We start from the raw sequence: 14,107 nt of genomic DNA, 5'->3' as shown, positions 1-14,107 counted from the left end.
GGGTAGGTGTAGCCAGGGGTGAATGCTTAGGAACGTGGAGGAAAAGGTGATGAGATGACATAGGATAATAACATAGAAAAAGAAGTGTGAGATGTACTTGACATGTATGAAGCACGCTACTAAGGAGGGACCAACGCACGCAGCATACTGACCCATGGCGAGCTGGAAAGATCAGATTCGAGCCCATTTCAGATCCAAAAATCTTAGCCACGTACGTAATTACTTACCATACTGAGCTTGTAATGGAGAGGATTATGGAGGTAGGTATCGGCTTCCTTATAGTCGTGTGATCTAGCTAGCTGCTTGCTAACATGCGAGCCTCTGATCACTACACATGCATCGTTAGTTGTTGAGACGTCAAGTTAGAGATAGACGGGTTTTACGTGCTGGGAGCAACAATACTTTGGTCCAATACTACCGTTTTTGAAGACGATACGCATTTGGAACACTCTTGAGTTGGCTGTTATAATCTCAAACGTGGCCAAGGTAAAGCTGTTTGGTCTTTCCCTCCACTTTTATCATTCCTTGTCGCGACATTTCTATTTCTCTTCTTCGGTTAAACTTCGACTTTCAGATACAGGGTCCACTTCGAACAGCGTTGCAGAGCCGATGTAGAGTTGGTAGTAGTGTTTAGGCTGAGGTTGATTCAGGTGTTTGTTGATCTTTCCGATAACGTCTTCCATAAGAGGATTTACAAAGCGCCTACGCTGTAGTTGAGCTATCCTTGGCTCTCTGAAAGTACTTTGAGTGCGGAGATGTTTGTGATTACATTGATTTGAGGATAGGCTGCATTCGAGATGGTCGCCAACCAGAACAAAGCAAACGGTTAGGAATAGTCCAGATAACAAATGTGTTATTTCAAAATCTCTTATTGACATTTGCGATACTATGTGTTGGCATTTATCAAGATCCGTTACAAGTTCTTCGGCGATTTCAATTCTTCCTGCAGGCTATTAATTGGTCTCTTCAGTTTAGCGTACATGATGGGATAGTCTTACTTTCCGAAGAAAACAAAGATCGCTCAACACTTAGGACATATCGTGCCTGGTGTTTTGTTGGTTGAGCTACCCATGTTTTCCTTATTAGTCTAGTTGCCGCAGCTTGCTGCGCAGGGAACTGGAATCCATTTTGTAACTTCGTGCTTTGGTGTTGCGGTACAGTTTTAGTACGTCATCTCTAACTGATGTCGTCCACACATATTGCATGTCTTTCTGGGCAGTCAGCACCAAAGAGAACCTTTCAGGTAAAAATCGCACCTACAAGATAGAGAGTTGTTTTAATGGCCGTCTTTAGTGTCCTCTGAGGATACCACGGCTAATTGTTTTGCACGCGAGTGGTGTGACCTTTAGTTTTTTGAAGCTTGTCCTCACGGGAAGCAATCCACACCAGAAGATTATGATTCACGAAGATTTGTGCAGAAGCAAGGATAAGTGCTACTGTTGCGTCATGCAAGCTCGACATGCATTCCTGCAGGCGCAATATCCTTCTGATCTAGAAGCGGACCGCCCGCTGTCCAAGACGCAGAGAGGGCAGCAGCTTGGATGTCAAGCCAATGAAAGTGGCCGCTTCGGCAGGCAAACTTATGTGAAAGGGGTGCCGTGCATACATAGCACCTGCTAGCGAGACTTTTCATGTGCCGCTTGTGTGCATGGTTAGTCTTTGGTGTATGTACGGATCTGTGCGCGGCAGCGCTCTGCGACGGCTTGTAATAGAACGGTACCGGGTGGATTTAGTGCTATTGAGCCACATGTTTGCATCAGTGAGGGTTAAAAGTTTAACGTTGCTCACGACGTTGCACGGTCAAGCGACGTTGGGTGTCCGTGCGGGGCACAACAGTAATCAGTGTAGTTTGACTCGAGTCGTACATAACATTCGTGACGACCTCAAGCTACCTCCACTTCTACTCCCTTTACAAACAAGGATCCAACGCCTGTCTCACCGATGAACCAGAATCCAGCAGACGTTATATACGTTACGCCTCACTTCCCTAAGGGGGTTCAGCACATCATCACTACTGGTAGTTGTCACTACATCGGCTTCATCAACGAATCGACCGTCTTAAAGTACCCACATGATGAGGGCTTTTCGGACGCTTTGAAAGTTGAGTGTGCAATACTCGAGCAGCTTGGTAAACACCCTCGTATTATTGAATTCAAGGGCAAGCACGAAGCGGGACTGCTTCTGGAGTTCGCCCCCAACGGATCGTTAGAAAGTCACATGAACAAGGCAGCCCTCACAAAGGAAGATAAGCTTCGTTTTGCTAGAGAGACTGCAGAAGCGGTCGCCCATGCTCATCGCAAGAATGTGATTATATGCGACATCAACGTCCGAAACATTCTTCTTGATGCTGAGCTACACGTCAAGCTCTGCGACTTTCAGGGCCGACTGTTAGGGCCTGAAGGCGAGACTCTTTGCGATGGAGGAGCTTCTGAAAACGCAGAGTCATCTATGCCGCGACACAACCAGGAGTTCGCAGATGCGAGGACGGACATATTCGCTCTAGGATCCACGATATACCACATCATCGAAGGCCACCGTCCTTTTCCGGAACTCCACACTATCGACGACGAGGCTGAGTTCGTGCGCCGTTACCAAGAGGGCCTGTTCCCTCCAATGGCGGCAGAATTGGGCGGCACCATTGTGTGGAAGTGCTGGGAAGGACGATACGGTTCTGCAGACGAAGTACTTGATGATCTTGTTTCTTTAGAAAGTCATCTCTACCGGTAAATGGTATGATCTAAATGTAGCGCAGCCCTACTTCTTCCTCAACTAGCCAGCAAGCCGGCATCGCCAATGAAAAAGCATTCGCGCACACGTCCAGGAAGTGTAATAGGACGGGCACAATGTCTCTGACTATGGTACAGACCAGAGACGGCAGTTCAAAAAGTAGGCAACTGAATGGTCTCGATAGGACCGAGTTCGAGGTGTTACCCTGCGAAAGAACAGATACTACATCAGATCAAAGCCATAATGGCAAAGAGCGAGCTGAGGAGAAGAAGAGGAAGGGAAGAGGTGCTTATATACGTGGCAGATATTAGGCAGCAGTTTGAAGGACACTGTCACGTGAGGGCACGTGTTAGGTGGTGCCTGGAGGATGTATGGATGATTAAGAGATAGACGGGTCTTCGTAGGGGTGCCGCAAAAGATTAACGAATTAAATCTGCTTCTTAGTCCTATCAGGGCATGGCACATGTCATCATCGTCTCACATGCAGAAGTGTTGCTCTAGGCTCGGCATCACGTGATGACGACTGCCTCACGTTCGACCTCGAAAGCGCACCTATCGGTCTAATTTCGAGCTCCCACGTGCAGATATCGTTGAAATAATCATAAATTTATCTCAAGAGCGTGTTTGGATGCGATGAAGGGACCCATAGATGATGGTAACCTGCTCACAAATAGATAAAATAGCTATAGTTTGACTGGCGATCGTGTCACCTAAGCGAATCTTGAACTAATTGTACTACCATGCATACAACTAATGTGGTCTAAAGCTCGTAATCATACGTGCGGAAGGTCGGACTGACGCAGATCTTTGCTGAATGTACACGCGGCTCAACGTCGAGAATTTGGGCGACATCGTTCCATTATCTCCTCATCAGCGAGGACGCATTGGAATTAGCATACAAACATGAGTCTGCCTCCTGTAGTAGTATCACGGACTTGACTCGTTAGCAACCGTGCGAGAGGACGCTAGCAAGCCTCGTGGCGTTAGCGCTCCCGGCCATCACTACCCGTGTTTCAAGTCAATGTAGAGGCCCAGCAACAGCCTCCTCAATCAGTATTTCTTTTGCTTCGCTCTTTGTTTTGGCTTTGATTCCCCGCTTCTGCTGTTGTATAGTATGTGCAAATGGTGCGGTGTCGCGTTCCGGTAGAGCCTACCTGTCGCGATTTCCACAACCTATGTTTTCTCCTGCTGTCTCCTGTTCATTTCTTGCGTCCTTGTACTTAGTGCGAAATGCGCCGATCGTGGGGCTGTAAGCCCCATCGGAAATTTCTTTAGTTCAAAAGACCCCCCACAACTGACGTCAGTGTAGATAATTAAAGAAGTGGCCTAGCGGCTGAAGCGGCTGAAGCTCGAATTGAGGCTGTGGGGGCGGAATCACCCTTAGTATTGCGCAGTAAATGTGGAGTTTGGACAGTTCACAGTCATGCATGTACTTTTCTCTCGCTCGCGAATGGAGTACCATTTTGTTAACATCATCGTAGAAGGCGGTCTAATTTTGACTTTTCCCTTCGCAAGCATCCCGTGGTCTGTCACCGACAATTACGTATGCCAAACTTTCTGTCAGATGGGAAGAATCCTGCAGGAATCCCGCGTTTCTTCATCGACGCCAAGAGCCTCTTCTCCAGTTTAACTTAAGGCCCTCAATCCTTAACATGATTGCTCACTAGCTTGAGTTTAGTGTTGTTGTTTCCGCAGAGCGCTTGTGGCTGTTCAAGGTGAGATTGACCCACGATCTCCACACGAGACCTGACGATCGGCCTTTGCGTCCGTGCCTGCAGAAATATTTGTGGGCCTGGCCGTGCTCCAGGCCTCCTATAACACATTGAGACACCATACCAGAAGAGGATTGGTTTCTACAAGTCTCAAGTCCTCCGAGTAGGAAATGATGTCGAGAAGGATGAGAGATCCACTCTCCAAGGCAGACACAACAAAGAATAGTCTGATCTACACTGTATAGCCCCAAAAATGCCAAGGTGTAGAGGCTCAAACTACACTGGTCGGACCATCGGGCTATGGCCAAAGGATTGCGGTCCCATCACCACCATTGTATGATGGAGTGTGCTAAGTAATGACGATCTTCAATTCAGGCCACCAAGGCTGTGCTCTGTGCAAAGAGCTTTCAGTGTCGAAAGATTCAAGTCAAGATCGAAGCAAAGAGCAGATGTAAAAGGTATATAAGAAGGTGTGTTTCCCGTAGCAAGAAGAAACATCACAACACAGCTCAACACTCCGGTATCCAGCTCAACATCTTTCCATCACCTCCATTGCGCCGTTCAAGTTCTCTGACGCTTTACCTTTGATCTGATATTTATATCCATCGTTTCGCATACCCTTCCAAATCTACCATCCAACTTCATCGAAAATGAAGACATCGGGCATAGTCGCGGCTGCAGCCATTCTGCTTCAGAGCCAGCAGGTTCAAGCTTTCCCTGGAACTGGCCTCATCGCGCGACAGAAGGCCAATATCCTCCTGTCCTTCCTCGAACTCTTTTCGACATTCTTTCCCAAGGCGGAAACGGCATGGTGCGCCATACTTCACTCTATATTTGCAACATCCAAGCTAATATGACACAGGGACATTAAAAAGCACCCGCAAATGTGCAAGGTCTACATGGAGACCCGAGACGGAGGGAATTGCAAGGCCAAAGTTACATGCGATGACGGAGAGAAAGAATACAACCCTGGCGGCGCAGGCTGGAACGCGTGCTTTGTCGGTACGCTACACCGAATCCAAGCATCAAATTACCTTCACTAACCTTCGATCTAGGTGGTCGTCAGTACTTCACTGACCCTCGAATTGGCGACTTCAGCATCACTTTCAAGGAGAAGAATGGCGCAGGCCAAGGCGAAGGCCTCACAACCCCTAGCCTCCAGCTCAAATATGTTGGTGACTGGAGGGAGTTTCCGGTCAATGAGCTAGCAGAAGCTTATAGCAAGCACAACGACTGTGATGAAAACGGCGCCAGCCCCTTCAGAGAATGTGGTGATGGGCCATATGTCTGCACCTACGGCGACTACCCGTAAGTCGCCTCTTCAATCCATCAGCAATCTCTTCCAGCAACTAACGGACATGACAGGGCCATGGGAATCGAGACGGGCATTTCCAGCGCACGCACAAAGAAGTACATATGCGGTGTGCCAAAGATCGGCAAGGGCGGCGGCGGTATCGACTCCAACGCCCCGACCAACGACAAGGGCTTCGCTCCCGGCCAGTGCGGCGTGCACGTCAAGCAGTACCAGAAGCCCGATGCGTCCAAGGACAGCTACTCGCTTGAGGTATATGTCAACGACGCCAACGAGAACAAGATTGGTGAGGTTGGCAAGTCCGGGCCGAATGTCAGCTTGGCGAGCAAGTTGCCCTTGACCTTGGAGGTTAAGACTGGCGGCATCGATAAGGATCCTGTGAGCTTCGCTTATGGAGGAGATTCCTGGACTTCCGACGACAAGAGGTGCAAGGTTGGGAGTTATGATAGTGGAGCCAGGCAGATGGATTGTGGTTTCACTTGTTAGTTAGAGAAGCCTAGCTCATGCAGGGGTTATGGTGGAACTTGAAGGAGTAGAAGCATGCTTTATTCATAGCTTTGCGTTGAAGTCCTTTTTGTAGCGTACTTTTAGTTGTTGAATCTCATCTGTTTGAAGACTGTACCTTGGGTACCCTTTGGCTGCTTTCGTTATGAAATTGCTTCCACAATTGTGTATCAGTCCTTGCTCTATTAACCAGGAATTGAAGTTTGTCACTCTTTTACTCTTATCTACCCCTTATATATACTCTTCTTCATGCGCCTGGATACATTTTAATATTTATTTTCATCCTTTTTATTATAAACTCAACGAATCGTAAATGGGTCAGGCCTACCTCCACACCCACATAAAGAACGCTGCATTTACCCTCTAGTGCTCGGTATTTTGTTCTTCAACTACGCGGGGTGATCTTCAGTAAGCGATAGTTGTGTTTGTTCTCAATATAACTGTTATGTTACCGCTCCGTCATAGTATTTATAAGGGAACTATAACATCCTATGTGTTCTCCTTTCCTAGGTTTGAAGCGCTATTATCCACTATCGCTCCAACGCCTACGAGCCGAGAACTCCAACTGTAAAAGCCATTTCGACCTTTGTTCACGCATTTAGAATATGGCTATGGGATTTGAGTTGTAACACTAACAATTCACGGCTAGAGGATTCACAAACCTCACCACAGCACAGTAATGGAGGAAACTATTGGCGAATTGGTATATTCAGTAAAATAATATCCTAAATAGCTTGAAGCCCCACCGAGTTGAATGAATCTTGAAACTATTGCAAGGTACCGTGCTGCCAACGTACACTTATCCCCCTCTCCCCCTTCCCCCTCCACCTCCTCGCCCACGGCCCCCACGACCATTCCCGCGACCATTCCCACCCCCCAAGCCCCTATCTTCCGGAAAGAAACTCGGCCGCCCATTCCACCCATTATCATACCACCGTTCCCCGCGCTCGAACCAGCGCTCCAGCGCAGACGTAACCTGCACACCCCCCGCAACCTCAACATTCCGCTCCCTCACCTTCCGAATCATATACAACTCGCTCTGCGACATGGGCATACGCGAATACCCCACACTCACACTATCCGTGACCGTGCGGCGAAGGAAAGCCGTAAACTGCGCCTTGCTCGGCGTGTCCTTGATCCCCATCGCAGCCAGGAAACGCGGGAACGTGTTGATTTCGCGGATAGAGCGGATGCGCTGGGCCATGGTGGTGGATGTACCTGGTGGTGGGGCACCGTGCGTGTCGAACAGTGCGTCGCGCAGGTCCGAGAGGGATTTGCCAGGCGGGCGGGCGGCGGCGCTGAAGAGTTTGAGGAACATGAGTAGGCGGTAGGACGTTGGGGATGCGTTGAAGGTCATGACTAGGCGGTAGTCGGAGACGGCTGATGGCTCGAGGTAGGCGAGTTCGGCCATGCCGGCGCCTTTTGTGTCTAGCATCCATACTACGTTGCGGAGGATGGCTTCTTTGATGATGTGGAAAGTGAGATCCTCTGTGAGGCCCGCGTCGGAGATTAGTGCTGCTACGAGGACATGGCCTAGGTCTGGGAAGTGGGCTTTTGTACGTGGGCCGGCGAGGAAGCGGGAGACGATGCGATTTGCGCCGGTGACGATGGCGGGGTTTTCGGTTGCGAGGCAGAGGAGGAGATGGAAGATGGAGAAGTACGCCTCTACAGCTTTCTCGGATGCATGGCTGAGCGTGCTCCGGGAGTCAGGGCTGTTGTAACCCTTCTCCGCATCAGCAGAGAACTGCACCACAATGCTGTTCATGAAGTGATACAGCACATCGACATGGTCAGCCTCTTTACTGCGCATCTGCGCATGGTCATGAAGACCCTTCAAACAAGGCCCAACATTCGTCTTGACTAGATTCCAGTGCCGCCGGCTCAGTGGCAAGGGCAGCCACTTCTCGAATTCGACACCCTGGATGCTCCTCCGCACACCGTGCTGGAAGAACGCCTCCTGACCTAGCAGGTCGAACTCGGAGCGGAAGACAGGCCGCCTGCCGCCCTTGACAGAGACGCCAATTCCTAGCTTGATTTCCATGAACGACCTCTTGAGACAGAAGCACTGCAATTCGCGGGTGCGGATGAAGTCGTATGAGTAGACTACCGTCTTGATCGTGGGAACGGCGTCGGCAAGCGCGAGGACATCTCGAGTTCCCAGCTCCGAAAGCAAGAGGAGGAGAATCTCATCCGGGAGCGCGAAAAGCTTCGAGATATGTTGTTCAGGCTTAGGGTAGACGATCGACGTGGGTTGTGTTGGTGGGGCAGTGTATTCCACCGCCATGTCTTCAGGCTCTGAAGGTTCCAAGTCCCTGTCTCGGTCCTCTCCAAACCCACAGACAAGGCACGAGGAGAAGTTGCTACGGATGTGACTTTGTCTCAAGCCCTTCCTCCGATACTCCGCCAAGTTAATAGCGCCGCCGGCATAGTCCTCCTTCAGTTGTGGGCGGCCGGCATAGTTTTGCTCCAGCTCATCGCTGCAGAAGAAACTAAGTAGCTGAATAACGATACCTCTCAATGTATAAGCCGGCGTCCAACCCCCAATTGTGTTTAGTATCGAGGCGCAGATGTAACCGCCAAACACATTTGGGTGTATGATATCACTCTGTATCGTGACCGTCGGCGCACGAAGCGGGTAACTCTCTGGGAATTCCATCTTCAGATGCAGCGGGTCTTGATCCTCGGGTGTCAGAATCAAGCATGCGCTGTGTATGTTCGCATCGTCGAAGTGTAGGTGCACATTTGGATACGGGTCTTGCTGAATGTCGGCGATGTCGTCGAGAAGTCGGCGGCGCAGCGAGGCTGGCATGTTGATGGTTTTCGAGGTAAACATGACCGTGCCCGACCAGAAGTGAGGTTTTAGAGAGAGAGAGAGAGAGAGAGAGAGAGAGAGAGAAGGTTGCGACCACAGAACTGATATGTCTATCAGAAGCTGGATGCTCCCCCAAGTGAGAGAAACGGCTCGACATTTAAGGAAAGTCCGCAAGGCTAGCCATCGAGGCTGTGCAAGGCAGTGCTATTTTACAAACGAAAACTCCCACTCACAGCGCCCTTCCGACCAAATCTCACCTGAGTGGATCAATCTCACCGCCTGCTGATGTTCATGTCAACAATGAAAGGCGATTTCCCGTATCCACTAACCTGATTCGGAAAAAGTGGCGCCCTTCAGCCACACAAACGTGGAAAAGGGCGCAGGCTCATTCCCCATTAAATCCGCAGACCCAAAGAGGATAAGAAAGGAGAGAAACTGAGGTATAGTCAACTCCACGTTGGCCTTCACTGTATAGATGCCTGCGATGGCGTAGCGATACAGGTCGAGACCTTTGCGCTTCGATTCCGGCGGCTGGAGCAGAGAAAGATACTAGGCAACATCACGAGCGTATTGCAAGATAGTTGAGCGGGTTAGGAGTCGAAATAAGTATTTTAGCGTCTACTTACCTCCAATGCGCCAGCAAACAGGCTGGAGACTTCGGTGTACCTGTGCCATCCAGACGCCATGAGTAAAACCAAGGCCAGGCCTAGAAGCCCACCCATCCGCACCAGAACCTGCGTTTCCAGCCACCATTCTCCGGTATCCACATGGCATCATTGAGGTCGTTGCACCAAAAGTTCGCGGGCCTGAGCTTGGGCTCCTGGCATACCTCTTGGCAGCTTCTGACCTCGAAGGGATGGATTTCCGTCTTGTCCTCGGTGATCATCATGGGCTTGCATTTGTGGCAGCCAGGTACTTCCTTTTCTATGACAAATTTGACGCGCGCTTTGTCTACGTTCGTGGGGTCTGTGACGGTGACGCGAACGCCAAACAGCATGGAGTGTTCTTCGATGCGATTTTTCGACTCGATGTAGTCAGTGATTTCCTTGAAATCTTTACCCTGCACCCCGCCTGCGCCAGCTTGATTTCCATTGGGATCGTAGAGCACCCACTCGATCCCCGATTGTTCAGGTTCCATCCAGTGGTGAAAGTTGACCCTCCAATTTCCGTATCTATCCATCGTAGCCGATGTTGTGGCGGGTTCCTGAGTGGATGTGGTAGACGACGTGGTCGACGAAGTAGTTATCATTGATGGGGTTGTCATGGAGGACTCTGTAGACCTAAAGGAGGTGAATACAAGAAACGACGTTGAGGTGGCGATACTCGATGCGTTGGAACGGAAGACAATCGAGGAAGAAAGTGACCCATCGGCAGGCATATTATCGCCTTCATCGTCGTCTAGCGAAAGTGGAGCCCTAGTGCACGCTGGAGCTTCAGAAGTGAGTGTGCTCTTTTCTGTCTTCGTTGTCGTTGTCGTGTAGCCGAGTAGTGCGCCTGGGCAGGCTTTGAGGGTGGCCTCGATATACGGCACGCACACTGATGAGATCATGGTTGACGAGGTCAGCCCGATGCTAGAGGGTAACTCAGAGACTGCAAATCCCTCCGTACACCACACAAAGCGTTCAGTCACTGTCGTCTTTTGCCATTCGTCGCATGACTTCGGACGATTCGCAGGTTGAGTTGGCGGCGGTCCAGGCTTTGGTCCACAGCCGCCGGAGATTGTACCTTGCTGAAGTTAGCATATTTCCGCACGCATTTTGGGCTCGTCTTACAAGATGGCCCACTGCAGATCTCCGGTGGGCATGGTGGGCAACCTCCATCTACCAAGCAGTATCCATTATAGCCCAAGATACCGTTTGGATCTGTCCCTGGTTCTGTGCATCCGAAGAAGTTGCAGGGCTTACACCCAAAAAGTCCACAAGTGAAGCCGAACTTTGGGAGCTCCCAGGTGATGGTGGTGTCTGCACAACCAGGTCCAAAACCAAGACCCATCCATCCGCAGCCTATCGTTATCAGTAAAGGTTGGCGGTGCCTAGCTAGAAAACCTACCACAACCGAGCATCTGACACTCTCCGTCTCCACCATTCTCTGGATGATCGTCCTTGTCTTTAGAATCATTATCTGGATCTTTGTCGTGGGGCTTCGTGCTAGGTTTCGGACGGGGATGTGGGTGTGGATCGTCCTTATCACTGTCGCTCGGACTATCCGAGTCGCTGTCCTGGTCGCACTTCCTCGGGATACAAGGGCAGACGGGGCGCTTGAAGAGCAATAAAGTGGTTATTCTCCACATGATGCAGTCTGCTATACAGTTATTTGGCCTGGCGGTGAGTTCTCAAGTTAGCAAAGATCTTCAAGCTTCGTTATGCCCCACTTACACGCAACCGTGATCACTGTCTGAGTGAGAGTCCGGATCGCCATCATTGTGAACGCCGCCTGAAGTGGTCGCGACTGCGCTGCTCGTCGTGGTTGTGAACGTGTTTCCTGTCGTAGTAGTGACTGTATTGCTGGTGGTAGTAGCGACCGCGCTCGATGACATTGATGTAGATGTAGCTTGATTCCACCAGTCCATGCACCATACAAAATTGTTGCACTGTGGTGGCTTGTCGCTAGGAAGGACTGGCACGATACAAAACATCTTGCACCATTCCTCTTTCCAACATTCCCAAGGGCAGGGTTTACGCGACGCATCAGACGGGGTAACAGAAACTTGTGTTTTAGTCCCCCCCAAACTCTCAGTCTCCGAGATCCGCGTTGCACTGGGTGCGGCAGTACTAACAGTTGTGAACGTACTGCTATAACTACTCGCCCAGGGTGTGGAGGTTGGTACGTTAGAAGATTGCGCTGATGAATCGCTAGAAGGTGTGGAGTCACTCCATATAGTAGAGGAAGAGAAAAACGAGGCAGCTGAGCTGATTGTCGCTGTATATGAGCCGCCTAAAGAAGTGGATTGTGGTTCAGAACCGCTGGTAGATTGACTAGCAGAGGTTGCAGCAGCTGAGCTGGATTGTACAGCTGTAGAGCTGAGGGCCCCGCTCGTTGTAGCAGACGACTCAACAGCGGTCGACGATGACGTCGATAGAAGCAAGCTTCCCTGAGCGGATGAAGTTGTAGTCGGAATAACAGCACCACTTGAGCTAGCTTGGGAGGATGGTTGAGGGCTGGGATCTGATGTCGTAATAGCAGAAGCTCCTGAGCTGGCTTGAGAAGATTGCTGAAAGCTGGACCATTGGGAAGACTGCGTGATGGAGTTACTCTGAGCGGAGGAAATTGGAGTCGAATCAACGGCACCACTTGAGCTAGCTTGGGAAGATTGTTGAGAGTTGGCTCCAGAAGATTGTTGTGAGTTGGCTCCAGAAGATTGTTGGAAACTAGACCATTGGGAAGATTGTGTGATTGAGCTACCCTGGGCAGAGGAACCTGTGGCCGAAAAGCTACTTGCGCTACCTTGAGAGGTTTCCTGAGAGCTAGAGGCTGGAGTTGGAATGCCAAAGCTACCAGAATTGACTTCAGAAGATTGCTGAAATGTGGATCCTGGGGAAGTCTGCATGACGGAGCTACCTGCTACGCTGGACCAGGAAGTTTCAGTAGAGGTCGCAGAGATGCCCGGTGCACCCTGGGAAGAACCCGAGATGCTGGGTGCTGCGGAGGATGGTGGTATGGAACTGCCCTGTTGGATGCTCGAGGCAACGGAAGATGCAGAGAGTGCACCCGACGCTGAAGGAATAGTAGAGCTTCCAGGCTGCGGTGAATTACCACTATTATGAATCAGTATATGTTCGTGGACGAACTGCTGTCATGTGCCTTGAAATCGCTGACGGAGAAACTCGGTTGAACTTGCCTTCCATCACAAATCTCATAATCGATGGCCCAAAGTGCGGTGCCACCAAGACAACGATTAGTAGCCAGCTCTAGTTTTAGGTCAAAGGTCTCTTTGTCGTCGTATGCCACCCACTGATCGTTCCAGCGAATCTCCTTCACGCCTGCGCCACCATAGAGGATGTTGGGCGAAAGGTTATTAGCGGCGATGATCCGCTTGATCTCACAGGCGCTTAGTAACCCTTCAAGGTTCGTACAGCTTCCTGCATTGCTCGGGCCAGTATATTGACAGCCGTATATCATGCAGTCCTTGTTAGAGACGGTAAAGCCGCGGCCATAATTGGCAACACCAAGATTGATCTTCTTTGGGGTGACATCGGCAGACCAGAGAAGTTTCAATGCCTCTTCAATCTCCTTCAGATCCGTGTGTGGCTTGATGTAGGGTCCTAGACCGGGAATGTAAGCATCCCATGCTCCTATAGCAATGTTAGCAACAAAGCCCACTCCAGCCAAGATAAACTACTGTACTAACCATGAAGGTCGTGGGTCACAATGCTAAGGAAGTCAACCTGGGCTTCAAGTGACTTGGGGTCCATATGCTGTAGATATTCGTATTGGGCAGGCAGGACGGTGGAGAGACCGAAGTCGCTGCCTAGGGCCTGGCGAAGCTCAGTCATGAGGGTGACGTGGTTCTGCTTGTCGGCCGAATTTCCACCGCGGGCTGAATGGCCAGGCCACTCCCAATCGATGTTGACGCCACGGAAGTTCCACTTGGCCAAAAACTTCCTAAGAGACTCGACGAAGGTTTTGCGGTTCTCCTTACTGCTCGACATCAGGGACCAAGTGTAGTTTGTGGAACCAGGATCGTTGAACTCCCAACCTCCAATGCCTATCGTTCAAGTCAGCATAGCAGTTGATCCGAAAAACTAGGCTTGGGAATTTGGGAGTACTCACCAATCCACTTGGCAACGCTAGGTGGGAGAGCGAGGAATTGCTTGTAGACTTCCTCATCATCGGGATGCATAGGGCGCACCTCGAACGTCTTTGGGTCCATTGTAGCATAAGAGAGAATCAGATGGGTCAGACCGGTCGTGTCAATTTGGCTGGGCATGACCTTATCGCAGTTTCGCCGCCGCGCATTCCTGTGACAGTTTAGCGGAGTAGTCGAAACGTAGGGCAAAGACATACCAGGCCTGGTAGTAGGCAACGCGGCGAACCACAGTA

General features: G+C 50.4%; 4 protein-coding genes across 4 annotated transcripts; 2 read left to right on the top strand and 2 right to left on the bottom strand.

The window, feature by feature from the left end:
* The first annotated feature begins 1,925 nt into the window (after positions 1-1,925).
* On the top strand, positions 1,926-2,783 carry K460DRAFT_388251 (kinase-like protein). Its single transcript, XM_040935680.1, has one exon. It carries the CDS (start codon positions 1,942-1,944, stop codon positions 2,725-2,727), a length of 786 nt encoding a protein of 261 aa, XP_040786992.1. The 5' UTR covers positions 1,926-1,941; the 3' UTR covers positions 2,728-2,783.
* A 2,306-nt stretch (positions 2,784-5,089) lies between these two features.
* On the top strand, positions 5,090-6,237 carry K460DRAFT_290108 (uncharacterized protein; the record flags this gene model as incomplete). Its single annotated transcript, XM_040929174.1, has 4 exons — positions 5,090-5,250; positions 5,302-5,441; positions 5,495-5,747; positions 5,805-6,237. The coding sequence occupies 4 exons, from the start codon at positions 5,090-5,092 to the stop codon at positions 6,235-6,237; spliced, it is 987 nt and encodes a 328-aa protein (XP_040786991.1).
* Positions 6,238-6,945: 708 nt separating this feature from the next.
* Positions 6,946-9,195, bottom strand: K460DRAFT_369284 (uncharacterized protein). Its single transcript, XM_040933932.1, has one exon. The coding sequence runs from the start codon at positions 9,062-9,064 to the stop codon at positions 7,055-7,057; it is 2,010 nt and encodes a 669-aa protein (XP_040786990.1). The 5' UTR covers positions 9,065-9,195; the 3' UTR covers positions 6,946-7,054.
* A 357-nt stretch (positions 9,196-9,552) lies between these two features.
* Positions 9,553-14,106, bottom strand: K460DRAFT_317982 (glycoside hydrolase family 18 protein). The gene is made up of 10 exons (XM_040930372.1): positions 14,072-14,106; positions 13,838-14,025; positions 13,416-13,772; positions 12,892-13,359; positions 11,696-12,232; positions 11,443-11,515; positions 11,117-11,385; positions 10,840-11,070; positions 10,391-10,792; positions 9,553-10,339 (listed from the first exon to the last, which is right to left on the bottom strand). Exons 2-10 carry the CDS (start codon positions 13,992-13,994, stop codon positions 9,774-9,776), a joined length of 3,060 nt encoding a protein of 1,019 aa, XP_040786989.1. The 5' UTR covers positions 13,995-14,025; positions 14,072-14,106; the 3' UTR covers positions 9,553-9,773.
* Between the last annotated feature and the right edge of the window lies 1 nt (position 14,107).

The sequence above is a fragment of the Cucurbitaria berberidis genome (assembly GCF_010015615.1).
Source record: "Cucurbitaria berberidis CBS 394.84 unplaced genomic scaffold K460scaffold_4, whole genome shotgun sequence".
NCBI classification, from domain to species: domain Eukaryota; kingdom Fungi; phylum Ascomycota; class Dothideomycetes; order Pleosporales; family Cucurbitariaceae; genus Cucurbitaria; species Cucurbitaria berberidis.
This window is presented reverse-complemented; position numbering and strand designations above follow the sequence as displayed.